This window comes from Martes martes (assembly GCF_963455335.1).
Source record: "Martes martes genome assembly, chromosome: 6".
In the NCBI taxonomy this organism is placed as follows: Eukaryota; Metazoa; Chordata; class Mammalia; order Carnivora; family Mustelidae; genus Martes; species Martes martes.
This window is the reverse complement of record NC_137893.1, coordinates 115,884,994-115,900,031: the sequence shown is the minus strand read 5'-3', so window position 1 is coordinate 115,900,031 and position 15,038 is coordinate 115,884,994. Positions and strand designations below refer to the sequence as shown.

General features: G+C 55.9%; 1 protein-coding gene across 1 annotated transcript; it reads right to left on the bottom strand.

Annotated features, from left to right (window-relative positions):
• Positions 1–3,106: 3,106 nt before the first annotated feature.
• Positions 3,107–14,449, bottom strand: TEAD3 (TEA domain transcription factor 3; the record flags this gene model as incomplete). Its single annotated transcript, XM_080805803.1, has 13 exons — positions 3,107–4,713; positions 4,939–5,091; positions 5,169–5,309; positions 5,513–5,686; positions 5,869–6,002; positions 6,572–6,633; positions 7,207–7,256; positions 7,376–7,513; positions 8,093–8,104; positions 8,910–8,972; positions 9,151–9,213; positions 12,491–12,555; positions 14,305–14,449. 13 exons carry the CDS (start codon positions 14,447–14,449, stop codon positions 4,600–4,602), a joined length of 1,314 nt encoding a protein of 437 aa, XP_080661929.1. The 3' UTR covers positions 3,107–4,599.
• Positions 14,450–15,038: the final 589 nt, after the last annotated feature.

The window sequence follows — 15,038 nt, the reverse complement described above, 5'->3', positions numbered from 1 at the left end:
CACTAAAATGAATGGATAGATGTTTAAAACTGAAAAGCTAATCCAAAGCATAATCAGAATGTACCTCAAAACAAGCTTGAGCCACGAATGATAAGATTTTCACCAAAGATCCTAGCTTGTTTCTATTTTAGCTTTTAAGTTAGTAATTTTGCTTAAAGGTAAAATGGGTACAACCTAATCTTGGAATGAGCCTTGAATTTGGGTTCTCAGGGTCAGTAGATGTAGTTTGCTCCTTCCTCTGGTCTGTTACTATAGTATTAGGAGTGATAAAATACCTAGGCTTGTCAGACAATGGTCCAGAGGAAGGGGAAAAAAAGCTGGCATATGAAACAGGACCCAGTTTTATTGGAAGAAACTTTATGCAAAGTAAAAGTGATTGGAAGTTTACGTATGTTGGCCATGTTTAACTCCGAGAGAAATGATTATCTGGGATTTTCTGAAGTTCTGTGAATCAGAAGGAAAAAATACTAAGGCAAGAAAGATATTTTGACGACTAAAGGAATGTAATCAGGACTGACATCTGGTGTCTCACTGTGCACTCACACTGAATACAGCAGGCTTGAGAGCCACGGGCAGAACAAACCCTCTCAAGCTGGCTAAGATGGGCCCCAACTGCACCTCTGGCAACCGATCCTGAGGGCCTTGGTGGACAGGGTTCTGAGCACAAGACCAGAGAGACCATTTCTATTCCACCAGCCACCGTGCTGTCTTGACAACACGAGACCCAAAAAACCAAGGATTTTTGTTTTTGTTTTAAAGATGTTGTTTGATAGAGATCACGAGTAGGCAGAGAAGCAGAAAGAGCAGAGAGCTTGATCCCAGGAGGACCTGAGCCAAAGGCAGAGGCTTTAACCCACTGAACCACCCAGGTGCCTGAGCCAAGGGTTTTAGAGGTGGTTTCTCCCAACCTCCCATGCATACTCAACTATTTACCGGGTGCAAGATTTGCCTGTGGGCAGAACCCCTTCCACTCCCTGAGTTTGAGTCCCACTTCTCCCATTCAGGAGCCATGTGAGCCTGAATGAGCCCATTCTTTCAAGTTGATTTTCTCATTCGAAATCTCAGATGATGGCACCCACCTAAAAGACAGTAGGGCCAAGTGCTGATCCTTTGCACAGTGCCAGGCTCTTGGTGCTCAAACAGCAGGTGCAAGATGGCTGCAGACAGTTGGGTTCCAGCCCCAACACACAAATACCTACTTGCTTGGTTCATTTGGGTTAGGTGCTGATGAATGGGGAGAACAAGGTGGCTTCAAAATTAGTCATGCTGTCCTGTTTGAAATGAGCCAAGGATGAAACATTTTTTAAAAGTTTTGGAAACTTGGGAAGGTAAGTGGGCGTTTTTAGAAAAATACTTGGGAACTTGAGTCACGTGGATTTAAATTCTACCCATTCTATCAAGCCTTAGGTACTGGAGTAGGAGTCCTTAAAAACCCACTATATTAAGCAAATGCTGACTCACTACTTTCTGCTGGGTTGTGGGGAATCTAGAGCCCTGGGACCTGCTCCCCAGAGACTCAAATTACCACAATAAAGAGTAGGCAGCAGAAGGGAAAGCAAAGGGAAAACACGTGTGGAGGCCAACTGATTACACTGTGAATGAAGTTGGCTATTTTCACCAAGTCCCAGCCTCTGGGATGATCAGTCTAAAGCTTAGTGTGCACCTGAGTGAGTATTCAGGGTTCAGGTATCTGGGGAGCCCCAGTTCTCAGGCGTTTATGCTACAGGGAAATAAAGAACTCCGGTGAAACCTCAGTGCCTAGGCCTTGACCATGGAACTGGCTCAAAAAATGGCATTCCTCCCTCTTTCCTGGGAACATCAGAATGGGAATGGGGCAGGAAAGACAGAACTACTGTCCTGGTCTTTGGGGTCCAGCCATCTTGGCCCTTCCCTGTAGCTTCCCACAGAACCCTGAGCAGGGGAGAGCCACTTCTGGGAGAGGGCCTTGGGCTCACAAGACAACTCATTCTGGGTCCTTCCTTACTTCGGGACCTTGAAATAAGTCATCACCGATCTCCGACTTCTGGCTCTCTTACATTTGTGGGGGGGGAGAAGGAGGGGATGGGGCAGAGCCGGGTGGGGTTGGGGGAGACAAGCAAATTCAACTCATATCTCAGTTGAGTTTTCTGCATGAGACTATATGATTTTAAAAGAAATTACCCGAAGGCTGTTTACTCCAGGGTAGTGAAGGCCACAACACATGTGATGATGCCTCAAGCACCCAATAAATAGAATTACCTGTGAGCCCAGAGATTGGGTTTTGCATCCAGTCCTAGGTCAGCACATGGTCCGGCCTAGGGTCCTTCATAAACCACTTTCTGACTCCACGACCCCCCACCCACCTGCCTGGAGTTCCAGGCACTGTCCCCATCCTGCAAATGACAACAAAAGGCTACCTGATGATTTAGTCTACCCAGGCGCATGGACTTGAGAGTCACGCTGACCAGATTCAAATCTCGGTGTATAGCCAGTGACCGGTTCAATGAAGAGAACCTTTAACTTCATCTGCAAACTTTGTTCAGCAAATGAAAATATAGGATGTTCATTTAAATCTAAGCCTTAGATAAATAACTTATGTCCCTTCACCCTCCCGGTTCTCTGGTCCCTGCTGTAATGAGTACAAGCTGGCTCAGAGGGGAGAGCAGGGCTCAGCCAGGCAGACACGAACAGGTTGGAATCTGGCTTCTGCTAGCAGCCATTCCCTCGGGAAAGCACTCATCTTCCCTGAGGCTCTCTTCTCTGCTATCAAGTGAGAACCAGGAGTAGCCACATGAAGACTGGGGATTGAGCAGGGGCTCCATCTCAGAAGTGTGTGACCTTGGGAAGTCACTTTAAAGAGACAATTTAACAACTGAACCTAGGCCAGCACTGGGCACATTTTAGCATTCAATTCACAGCAGGAAGGGGTCAGAGAAAGGAGTCTGCAAAGCTTTAAGGGATCTTTGAATCATACCTATTTTGAGTGTGGGTATGGATGCCCCCCCACCCAAGCCAAGATGGGGGAGGGTAAGAGGATGGGGTGACACATCAGGATCTAATCTGGCAGAAGCACCCACATGAAGATAATCCAGCCTGGAGAAGTCTGTCACACACTGGTCACACAACTAACCCACAAACAAATAACTTTAATTTTTTTTCTTTTTCTTTTTCTTTTTTTTTTTTTTTTTTTGGGAGCAGGAGCCGGGCCTTGAGGACCCCTGCCCCAGCCCTGTGCCACGTTTACGATATAACCCATCACAGCTGGATTTAAAAAATACACAAAAAATATAATATACATTATAAAACCTAGGTTGGGTTTGGAAGTGGCCTGAGCGATATGCAAACTGTGAGGACCTTCAGGAAGCTCAGGGGTGGGCCGTGTAAGGAAGGGAAGGGGCACAGTACTTCATATGAAACTCGCAAATGCCCAGAGGCGGCTGGTAGACAGGCCAGGCCGGCTGAGGGGCCTGGGTGTTGGGGAGGGGCAGCAGGGAAAGGGTGAACCTTCAGTCCCAGAACTGGGTCTGGGGAGCTGCTGCTCCAAGCCTGGGAAACTGGAGGTGGAGAGAAACGTAAGGGAGTGAACCCACCGAGGGTTCACCAAACCCATGTCTTGGCCATTTGAAAATACCAAATCCTTCTGCTACCCCCTTGTCCCTGGGATGCTGGTCTACCCAGAGGCGGGGACTCCAGCTTCCTACTCGACCCTCTGAGCTATTTTGGAGCCTGCCCCTGGGGGCCTTCTCCGGTCAGGAAGGTGCTGAGGGGCTCAGGTCCCAGAAGTGAGCCGGGGCAGCTTGGAGGAGGTCCGCATAGGGGCTCCTGAGGACCTGGCCGCACTATGGGCTGACAGAGGGCACCTAACAGGTGCCAAGTACCTGCTGCTCCTCTTTTCCTGCTGGTCAGAAGCAGCTGCTCCCCTGAAAGGTGCCCCCCAACCTGGCTGGCTCCAGCCCCCTGTATAGACCCTGTCTCTCACCCCCTGTGGCTGCGCCCCCCCACTCCAGGGAGGTAGTGTATACCTGGGCTCTGGGGACAGGCAGCCCCGGGTGAGAATTCCAACTCTGCCCCCCTTGCACGGGTCTCTCAACTTCTCAGAGTCTCAGCCCATCACATGAGACACCCAGACCCACGCTCACCTTGCAGGGTCTGAGAACAGGGCCAGGCACACTGCAGGTACAAGAAAGTGTGGGCCCCTCTCTCGTCTTCTCATCCTAACCCCAACTCAACACTCTCCTTCCTGGAGCCTCTGCACTCTGACCCCCTTGATCTCCATTCTACCCTCCCCTGCTGGCCACACATGCCTGAGCCCAAAGGGGTTGGAGCCCGCTCACTGGAGGCTGGGCAGAGCTGGGTGATGGTTCAGCATCCGGGGTGAGCTGCCCCACCACGGAGCCCTCCTCTCTTCTCCCACAATTAAAGCGCAGAACAGTGGCAGGGAGTGTGTGTGCTGGGGGGTAGGTGGGGAGGCCTCCTGGGTCCTGGGCCTGAGGCCTGGTAGGCAGGATGAGTCCTCAATCCCAGACCTCCGGGGGTGGGAGTGGGGTGGGGGTGGGGGGCCAGGCAGGTGTGTGGAAAAGATGCTTGTCCTGGATCCTGGTACTGGGGGCCAAGGGTGGCCTAGTCTTTGACGAGCTTGTAGACATGGTGCTGGGCCCCGTGCTCGCTGGTGGAGACTTCAAAGACGAAAGCAATGACGAGCAGGGTCTCCTGGGAGTCCCGGCTGGTGACCACCTGGAGGCCAGTAGGAGGATGCAAGGGATCAGGTGGCACAGGGCCACCGCTGGCCAAGGAGGGTAGAGGGACTAGGGGGAGGAGGGTGGGATTGGGCCTGAGCCTGAGAAGACCCTTCTCCTTTCTGGACAGCAGTCTTCTCAACTGAGCACTGGGGCTGCACACCCCCCTCAAGTGAGGCCCCCATGCCCCCCACACACCCGAACCCCCCCCCCCCCCCGCAACCTGCAGGATGGTGAAATTCTCCAGCACGCTGTTCATCATGTACTTCTCCGGCAGGTGCTTCAGCTTGTGGATGAAGTTGATCATGTACTCGCACATGGGGGAGCGGTGGATGCGGTACACGAAGCGGCCGTTCTCCAGCCTGGCGTACTCCGTCTGCGCGTGGCACGAGGAAGGCGTCACCCAACAGGCCTGCTCCCCGCCCCTCTGCGCCACCCTGGGCCCCCACTCACCTCTACCTTCTCCACCACCTGCTTGCCAAAGGAGCACACCTTGGTGGAGACGCTGATGGTCATGCTGTCGGCCGAGCTGTACTGAGAGCTGACCCCATAGAAGGCTCCGGGGCCCTCCTGGATGGTGCTGTTCAGGTCCGCCTGGGAAAGGGTGGGGGTGTGAGCCAGGCCAGCGTCAGGTGCGGGAGGAGGCCAGGGGAGGCTTCACCGGGCCACATCGGTGTTCCACCCCAGGGCCCATCATTAAGGCCAGCACCCTGCCCACAGGCCACAGGGTGCGGGGTAGGCCTGGTGCGCTGCGCCCGTAGGGAAGGTGGTGGTCGGAAGCAGAGAGGGCAGCTCACCCAGAACTTGACGAGGAAGAAGGCGTTAGGGGGCCCCTTCTCATAGAGTTCCTTCAGTCCGCCCTTCTTCTCGGGGAACTTGTCATAGATCTGTCGCACGTCGACAGCCTCCAGCGGCGGGTCGGAGAAGGCGGGGTTCGTCTGGCCAATGTGCACGAAGAGGTGTTTGCTGTACTGTGGGGAGGGCCCGGGACGGGGTCAGGAGACCACGCAGGGCCGTGGGCCTGAGGGCTGCATTGGGACACGACTGCCCTGGGGCTTCCCCAACCCCGGCCCCCAGGACCACGGCCCTGGCCCACCACACCGGGGTCTCCCAGGCTTGCGCAAATCCTCACCCCCACCCCAAGGCACGTTACCGTGTCGGGGTCTCGCTGCACCTCCATGAAGGCAGAATATTCGAGGAGCCGCAGCCGGGAGGAGGCAATGGTGCGGTCCTGCCACACGGGCACGGAGGCAGCAGCTGGGGGGAGCGGGGTCAGGGGCTCGTAACCTGGGAGGGCGAGATGGACCCTCATCTGCATGGGCGTGTGCGCATGCTCACATCCGGAGCTGCCCCCAGCTGCAGCGAGCCGTTGTGTGAACTACAAAATGGGGCCCCTTTCGGGTAGGAACATGGGCGTCACCCCGACCCCTCTGCCCCATCTCCTTATGCAGTGTACAACCCGCACAACTGTGCACGGTGGCCCCAGGTACTATACATAGGCGGGGGGTGGTTTAGCGGTCACTTTTAAGGTGTGTTCAAACAGAAAATATGGACAAGTAAAAAGGGAAAAATAAAAATTATCCTGAATCCCAATACCTAGACAGAGTGCTACTCTGTTAAGATTTTGGTGTATTTCCAGAGAAGAATTTTATAAACATACATAAATGTAATATCTTCACTGATATGTACGACATTGTGAAAGGTAAGGGGCCTGTCCCTGTCCGTCCCAATGCTCTATAAATGCCACGCCCCCTCCCTCCCCCTGCAAACACACGCAGGCCTTGCCCCCCCCCCCACTCTTCTGAGCAGCTGAGCGGGTGTGCAGGGGCAGCGACCGTCTTGTGCAGGGGACTTACTGCTGAGCGTCGGTGGCAGGGGCGGCTGGATGGGGTAGGCTGGCTGTGCAAAGGGCTTGATGCTGCAGACAGGAGCACAGCCTGGTTAGAGGGTCACTGACCCCCCCCCCCCCAGGCCCACTTTCCACCTAGTCCCCGTCAGTTGGAAGGCTCATCTGGTCTCCACAGGGAGCCACCCTGCCTTTCTGCAAAGGCCCAGAAGTGCATGCGGACAGGCTAAGTCTCCCGCTTTGTGTTTTCTCCACATTTGAGCTTTTATGAAACCCTGCTGCATCTTACAACTGAGGTGCATGCTGAATGCGGCCTTTCAACCCCACCCTGAGAGCAGCCCATGAAACTGAGGGTGTGTCTGATGATGAAAGTCCTCTTAGAACTGAGGGAACCCAGCACATTCGACTCCCCCACGTGCTGACTCGGAGACTGACCCGGGGAGCAACCGAGGGAGAAGTGACCAAAGGGCAAACAGACGGCAAGTGGACAAGGAGGTGGATGAATGAACACACGAGTGAACAGACAGATGTGTGGCTCTCTTACGGGCGCTCCCCGTCCTCTATTTTTGAACTAAAGCTTGGAAGCCAGCTCAAAGGGGACGTCCCAGCGGCGAGGGTGTGAGAGGGATGGGCCACAATACTCACTCCTGAGAGGGTCCAGGCTGCTGTCCCAGGAGAGGGGGGTTGCTCCAGAACTAGAGAGATGGGACAAAGACCAGGGGCCCCTCAGCATCCAGGACCCACCGCCACCGCCCAGCCCCGAAGGCCCTCCCTCACCTCAGCAACCCCCACACCCCCCCCAGGCCCCCTGTACCCGTGAGGAAGTGGAGAAGACGGCTTGGGGCAGAGGGGAGGGCGGGCTGAACTTGTTCTGTAGGACGCTGGCGGAGACAATCTGGGCGGACGACATGGAGGCCATGCTCTGGAGGGCTTTGTCCTTGGAGACCTGGTCCTGGGGAGGAGAGAGGCCATGTGAGGATGCACCAGGTCAGAGACGGGGCTAGGGCTTGCCTTGGGGCCCCTCCCAGATCCTAGGGCTCTGTTGTGTCGGCTCAGGAGAGTCTCAGCCCCTGCCGGGGCCTATCTCCTGAGTACTTCACCCCTCTGAGCACAGTCCACATTGAGACATTATTTCATTTTATTCCATAACCCAGTATATACCCAAACATTTCCCCTTGTGTTGTCTGTCATGCACTCCCCTATTTCCTATTCTGTTTCATCATTGGTTCTCAAAGTATGGTCTGTGGACAGATGGTACCAGCATCACTTGGAAGCTTAGAAATGCAAATTCTCGGGCCCCAGCCCAGACCCACTGATTCAAAAACTCTGCAGGGGAAGCCCGGAAATCTGTCTTCACCAGCCCTCCCAGCAATTCTGATGTGTGCTAAAGTTTGAGAACCACTCTATCTCATTTTTAAACAGTGTTGGTTGCCAACTCTATTAAGTTGATTTCACAATTCATACTTTGGAAATCCTGTGTTAGGTGCTCTCCCCCTGACATCGTCCCCCAGGGGAGGGGCAGACTACTTACCAGGTTCATGGCCTGCAAAGGAGAGGGAAGGTAGATTAGAAGAGGCACACAAGAGGGTGACACAGGGTAGGGACGCGACCTCCTCCACCCCCATCCACTCAATTGCCACCAGCCTCTTGGGTCTCAGGACCCCAGGGGAGCTCAGAGGCAGCTGTGGACACTCCCCCCACCTCCCCACTGCTACCCAAGGGGAGGGCTTGCTAGCTGGGGGTGCCCTGCAAAGGGCAGGATGAGGGAGGGCAGGTTGGAGACCTAGAAGGCAGACCACGCTGGTGCCCCCGGGGGTCTGTCCGCGTCCTGTGGAGCTGTGATACAGGCCCAGGGGCCTGGAGCGCGAGGCCCAGCCTGCTGTGCAGCCAAGAAGCAGGGAGAAGCCATAGCTTACAGGGGCCCTGAGCCCGTGCTCTGAGATCCTCAGCTGCAGGGCAGCCAGGATTGAGCATCCAGTGCAAGGAAGAGCCAGGGCCACCGCAACAGCTCTGCTGGCCAGTGTGCCTGTGTCTCCTCCTGCCCATCTGAAGGCCCCGTGCAATTAACAAGCAGCAATTAGGAAGGAGGAAAAGGAAAAGGAAGAAGAGAGGTGGGCCTTAGTGGCCCCCGGATGGTCTTCCTCTCCCTCACTGTAGGGCTGGCTATCCCCCTGGGCTTCTGCTTAGTCTCCAAGGGCTGAGGCCCTCTGTAGCCCCAAGTGGCCTTTGGGCTTCATGCTGCTGTTTGCGTTTGAGACAAACTCCAACCCGCCATAGCCCTCCAGCTGCCTCTCTGCCCTGCGCTCAGAAAACAGCAGGGCCAGGCCAAGTGGCAGGGGAACCCCTACCTTTAGCTTGGACTGAATCTCTCGAGATTTCCGCCTGGCTAGAACCTGCAAGTGGCTAGAGACCTGTAGAAAGAGAGAGAAAGAGAGAAAAAGAGCAGAAAGGGCAGAAGAGGCAAGAACAGAGCTTCAGCCAGAAAAGAGGCACAGTGAGAGCCGGCCGCAGCAGAGGCCTGAGCTATGCAGAGATAGCGGTGGAGGCGCCGAGGAGGGACCAGAGGCCCTAGTCAGGTGCCCAACGTACCTTGATGCCAACCTGGTACTCCCGCACCTTCTTCCGAGCTAGAACCTGTATGTGGCTGGACACCTAGGGGCCGCCCCGCGCCCCGCCAGAGAGGAAAACACAGACAGTGAGGAGGCACGGCAAGGGGTGGTCATGGGCAAGGAGCATCCCAGCCCTTGTCTCTGGGACCAAATGGAAGCCAGGGGGAACCATGGGGCCCTTGTGAGCAGACATCCCTGAGCCCTGCTAATTCTCTGCTCTCTTCTTGGCCCTATTTTGATCAAGAGCCTACCGTAGCCTCCAGGACCACCATGTACAGTTGTACAGGTCATTCACTACACAAGAGGATCTAACCCAGTAAGGGCTAAAATCCAGCCCAAGCTCTGCTACTCAAGTTATGTGCCCTGGTACCGGGCTGCATCTAACCCAGAGAAAGGGTATCTTTTTATTTTTCCAAGATGGGTGACTTTTTCTCACTGATATTCTCAGAGGGGCACCTTTTTCTTGTCTTTTTTCTTCTTTCAAGGTTCTTTATTTATTCAAGTCATCTTTACACCCAATGCAGGGCTCAAACTCACAACCCTGGCTCTACTGCCTGAGCTGGCCAGGCGTCCTGAGATACTTTTCTCTGATTGGCATCACCAACAGCCATAATGCTTGTGCTGGCCATCAGATCATCCATCTGGGTCATGGCTTCCACGAAAGCTCTCCCCGCCCCACTGCCAGGACATGGTCAAGGGTCTGACCCTTAAGCCTCAGAGAACCTAAATGTCCCTATTTTCCCCACGAAAACAGAAGAGGACACACAGATCCCCGAGGCTGCTTCACTTGAGCTCCTGATATACAATGGCTGTGGGCTTTCTCTGCAAAGTTGTTTTTATCCCCACTAAGATACAGTTTCTTTTGCTTTTTAATCATAACCTGAAAGTTACTGTGTCTGTTGTTTCCCCACAGCGCCCCCCGCCCACTAGCTGGTTAGGACCCAGGTGGCTGTGCCTCCGATTGCCTCACTGGTCCCCAGAATCATATGTCTGTCCAGCAAAGTTACCTGTCACTTCCTATGATGACAACGGTGACATTTACTGAGGCACTAGACTGTTCTCAGCATTTTACACATACCTCATCTGACCCGTACTAAGAAGTCAGTCCTAACATAATCCCCCAAGTTACAGATGAAGAAACCCCAGCACAGAGCAGTTAAGCAGTTTATCCAAGGTCACACAGCGGAGGGCTGGAGCTGGGATTTGAACCTAGGCGGCCTGACTCCCGAGTCAACTTGCTCCACCACCAAGCTACACTCCCAGGATTCTTTTGACCCTTAGCACAGAGGACCACTGCCAAACGGACAAGTCTGTGACAGCTGAAAGTCACATGGGACTTAATCCTAATGTAATATTTAGCTGTTTTTCCAGTATGGAGACATTGCACTTGCTATTAATTGCTGTATGTATCTCTAAAAACCCTAACACTGCATTTTTTCAACCAAAAGTGAGACAAAAACCCTTGTCTGTCATCTGGTTGCTCTTTGCAACACATAAAGATGTGCTCTGTCCTCGCAAACATAGGATGGGTCTGTCTGTCTTATCTATCTACCTACCGACTTATCTAATTTTTCTTAAGACTTCATTATTTAAGTAATCTCTACACCCTATGTGGGGCTCAAACTCACGATCCCAAGATGAAGAGTCATCTGCTCTACTGACTAGCCAGCCAGGCGCTCTGGCTTTCTGTTCTTCAAGACGTAATATTAATGGCAACGGCAGCAGCACATTCTTCCGTTGCGCTTACTCTGTTCTAGGTGTCTTCCCATATTAGCTAATTTAATGGCCGAGGAACAGAAACTGAGGGGCAAGGCACCCCTTGCCCACAGGTGGGGGTGAGGGTATTTGAACTTGGGGATTTGATGAGTCAGCCCTCCCCACTACAGTCCCAGGCTGCAGAACAGGGCCCCTGTGGGTGGGGTCCCCCTGCTGTATCCCTAGCGCCGAGCACAGAGGCAGAGCTCTAGAATTCGCTCACTGAATAAACACTGTGCCCCAGGAACTGGCCCCAGGAGAGAGGTTAATAAACGCCGGAGCAAATGGGGGAGGCCCCTGCTCCCATACCGAGGGCGTGGACTCAGAACCTTCGAGATGGTGGGATGGGACGGGTCAGCTTTGTCATCTGCACATGTGGGGATCTGGCAAGGTGGGGGTGCCAGGTCCAAACCCCACCAGACGGGGAGGCTGAAAGGGCCGAGGATCAGAGGCACCTTCCGGTCCTCCAGTCTCTGCGCCTAGCCTGCCTCTCTCCCGGGCACCCCTGCATATCAGTCACTCCAAGCAGCCCCCTTTCTGGGTTTCCTCGCAGGACTGGAAGCCGCCCAGTCATCTCTCCCTGCCACCACTGCCTCCCTCACCTTTGCCACCACACCGGCCACCACCGCTGCGGACCTCCGTCCCTGCCTCTGCCTGGCCCTCCCTCATCCGTTGCCCCAGCTGCTCCCGGGCCAGCATTCCTCGACAGCTGCCACCTGCCACTCCCTGTTCTAGTCCCTTCCATGGCACCCAGCTGCCCCGAGGGGAGAGCTGTCCCTCAGGCCTCTGGCCAACCTCTCCTCCTGTCCTTAGCACTTCCTACCCCTCTCTCCATGCACCACACTGCTGACGGATGGCTCTTTCTGCCCAGTGGGCTCAATCCTGGATCCACTGCCTACCAGCTGAGTGACCTGGAGGAAGTCACTTAAATTCCCCCTGCCCCCATGTCTTCATCTGAAAGATGGAGATGATTACTAGACCTACCTCCCGAGGCTGCTGCGAGGAATACACAGATTCACGTAACCTTAAGCCCCATGGAGTTCAGGGAGTCAATGGATATCTGACTCCCTCAGCCTGCTAGAACCTCTCCGCTTTTCTCTGCCAGGCTGAACCCCACATTCCTTCTTAAAAATGCATCTTGGGTAAAAAAAAAAAAAAATGCATCTTGGGTGTTCCCTCCAGAAAGGCTCGGCAACCCCCTCCTCCCTTCCCCTACAGGGTCCAGGCTCGACCCCTGTCTGACAACACACACTCACTCTGGGCTTGGCCATGCTGCCCTGCTCTGCACCTGTGTGTCACTATCACAGGCTGCCTCGCTGACTGGTCGGGGGGCCACTCAGGGCAGTGACCACACTGGCCTGCCCCACGGGGCTCATCTCTGGTCACTGACCCCCAAGGCCTCGGGCGGCGTGGTGGCTGCTTGGAGAGGGCGGTGCCCCCTTCTCGACAGGCCGGGGAGTGTGAAGTCCCTCGGGAGAGGAAGGGGGACAGGGACGGGCCAACGGCGGCAGATGAGGGCATGCACATGGGCAGAGGGCCCGGAGCGCGTATCCTCCTCTCCCTACCTGTTTTCTCGTCCGAGTCTTCCCGGTCCTCAGTTTAATGTAGCGTGCAATCAGCTCATTTCGACCTGGCGTGGGGTGAGAGAAGAATGAAGAGTTGGCCAAGGGGGGCCGCTGGTGGCTGCAGACCCCACACCCCCTGTTGCAAAACACACAGACCCCCTCCCCCAACACCACCCTTCTGCCCCCTCCCCACCCTCTTCACTCCAAGAGGCACACGCAGGTGTGTGAGGGGTGGCGGGGAGCCCTAGGACCTGGGTGGCTGCTGGCTGAGGGAGGTGTGAGTAGGGGGCAGCAGGGTGGGAGGGGACAAGGTCAGGGGCCTAACAGGTTTCCCTGCAGAAAGACAGCTGGGCTGCTCACTCCTAGCCCCGGTGGCACCTCCATCTGCCTCTGGGCACGACGGGAGTTCGGAATCTTTAAGTGTAGCATTTGTGTGTGAGCGAGGCCTGCTGCACATGTCCCCAGGAGTCTGAAAGATGGGTTCCTGTCCTAGCTGTCCTCGCGATGAGGGGACACCCTGGACAAGTCCCCTCCCTTCTCTGGTGAAACGGGCAGGAAGGGCTCAGTGGTGTCCAGCATACCTCTCACACGGACGGCCCGTGTCAGGATGTCCCTGAGCCCATCACTGTGTCCCTGAGCCTGTCACCCCCATGTCCGGCTTACCAGTGTCTCTCCTGCCCTGTGAGATGCTGACAGATGCTGATTCAATACCTTTTATCCCCACAGTCCAGGCCCCCAGACCCCAACCCCACAAGCTCCCCACAAGGGCCACATTCTCCAGATTCCTCCTCCATGACAGAACCAGCCCCACTGCTCCTCCCTTCCTGCCTGCCCCTCTCCACCCCACTCCCTCCGCCCTGTCTAAACATACCCTGTGGGGCTGCCCCGGCCATCTGGGAGGTAGCCGTCGGGGAAGCACCCGGGGACATCTGCCTGCCTTGTGAGGGGGCTCCAGGGCTCCAGTGGGCGCAGCACAGTTGCTGGGGACAGGGGCTGTGGCAGCCTTTACCACTTGGCCCAGCTGTCTCCTTTCCGCACCCCACCACGGTACTAGCCGCCAGGATGGGACAGGCCCAGGGCCTGCCTCATTCAGCCATAGGCTGCCATGGAGGGTTGGAGGGAGCTGGCAAGGAGCCAGGCCCAGAAGGGTTGTTATCCCAAAAATGCAGCTCTGGGAGAGCCCACTCAGGGCTGGACAAGAGGGGGACACTCCCTTCTGGAGGCAAGAGATGGGCAAGGTGGCAGAGAGCAGGCCAGGAGAGCAAGAGAGAGCTGGGGGGGGGGGGTGTCTGAGGAATGAAGGAGTCCCCTTGTCCCTTCAGCCCTCTTCCTAACCCAGGCCCTTGTCACAGCGTGGCCTGCCCTGACTCCATACCCATACGCCGGACAGAACTTGCTAATAGGACACCCCGGTCTCACCCCTCGGGCTTCCCCACGTGTGGGAAGGGACCCCCTCCCAGGTCTTTCTGGAGCACCAGGCACTGACCCAGTTTCCTGTGTCCACTGAGTCACCCTGAAACCTGCAGGCCAGCAGGGGGAGGAGAGGAGCAGACGGGGGTGTCAAGGTGTAGGCCCCAATCTGGTGGAGGGGGCCAGCCCGGCTTGTTTATGAGGAGGACCCAGACACACAGGCTCACACGCCCAGACTCGCCCGTGGCGGACTGGCAGGCGGCCCCCGCAGGACTTCGCCAAACCGGTTGGGTGAGGGTGCAGAGAGCAGGGGGAGGGGCCGGGAGGGCCAGGCTGCCTCCTCCAGCCACGGCCGGTGACCCGTGTCTCCCTACACACACCGTGTCTCCCTACACGCACCGTACATCTTGCCCTCGTCTGACAGGATGATCTTGCGGCGGCCGCAGGGTGGGTAGATGGCCAGGGCCTCCTGGAAGCTCTGCTCGATGTCGGGGCTCCACACGCCCTCCGCGTCGTTGTCCAGCCCCTTGTCCAGGCCCTCGGGCCCATCCTCCCGGGCCTCCCCGGGGCTGCTGCTGGCATTCCAGCTGTTGGACGCTATTGTGCTGGTTGCTCTGGGCTCTGGGCCTGAGCCCACTGGGCCGCCGGAGCCTGCGGGGCAGACACAGACGGGTGAGGGCTGGGGCTCTCCCAGACCACAGCCATCTCCCAGCCCGGGGACAGGCGCTGCGGTCAGGGAGGTGGAGGCAACCAGACTTATTCTGTGCCGTGCAGCCTTAATGAGTTACCTCACCTCTCTGAGCTTCGGTCCCCTAAGAGGGGGAAAAGGTCTCCTTGAGGTTGTGAGGCTTAAAATTAAACGAGGTCACGACAAAGGACCAACCACAATACCTCATATCTACACGGCACTTTTGTGGGCACAGAGCACGTTCATGTTCATTTAATCCTCAAAACTAAGGCAGGGAGGGCAAGGAGTGATACCCATTATTCAGAAGGGACACTGGGGCTCACAGTTGTAATGAGCAGAGTGGAGTGAACAGAGTTGCCAGGAGGACTGCTTGGCTCTGACTTTGCCAGATCTTTCCCCTGCCATTGGCAGACCCAACCAGAGACCTCCACCCTCCTCATTCTCGCCCCC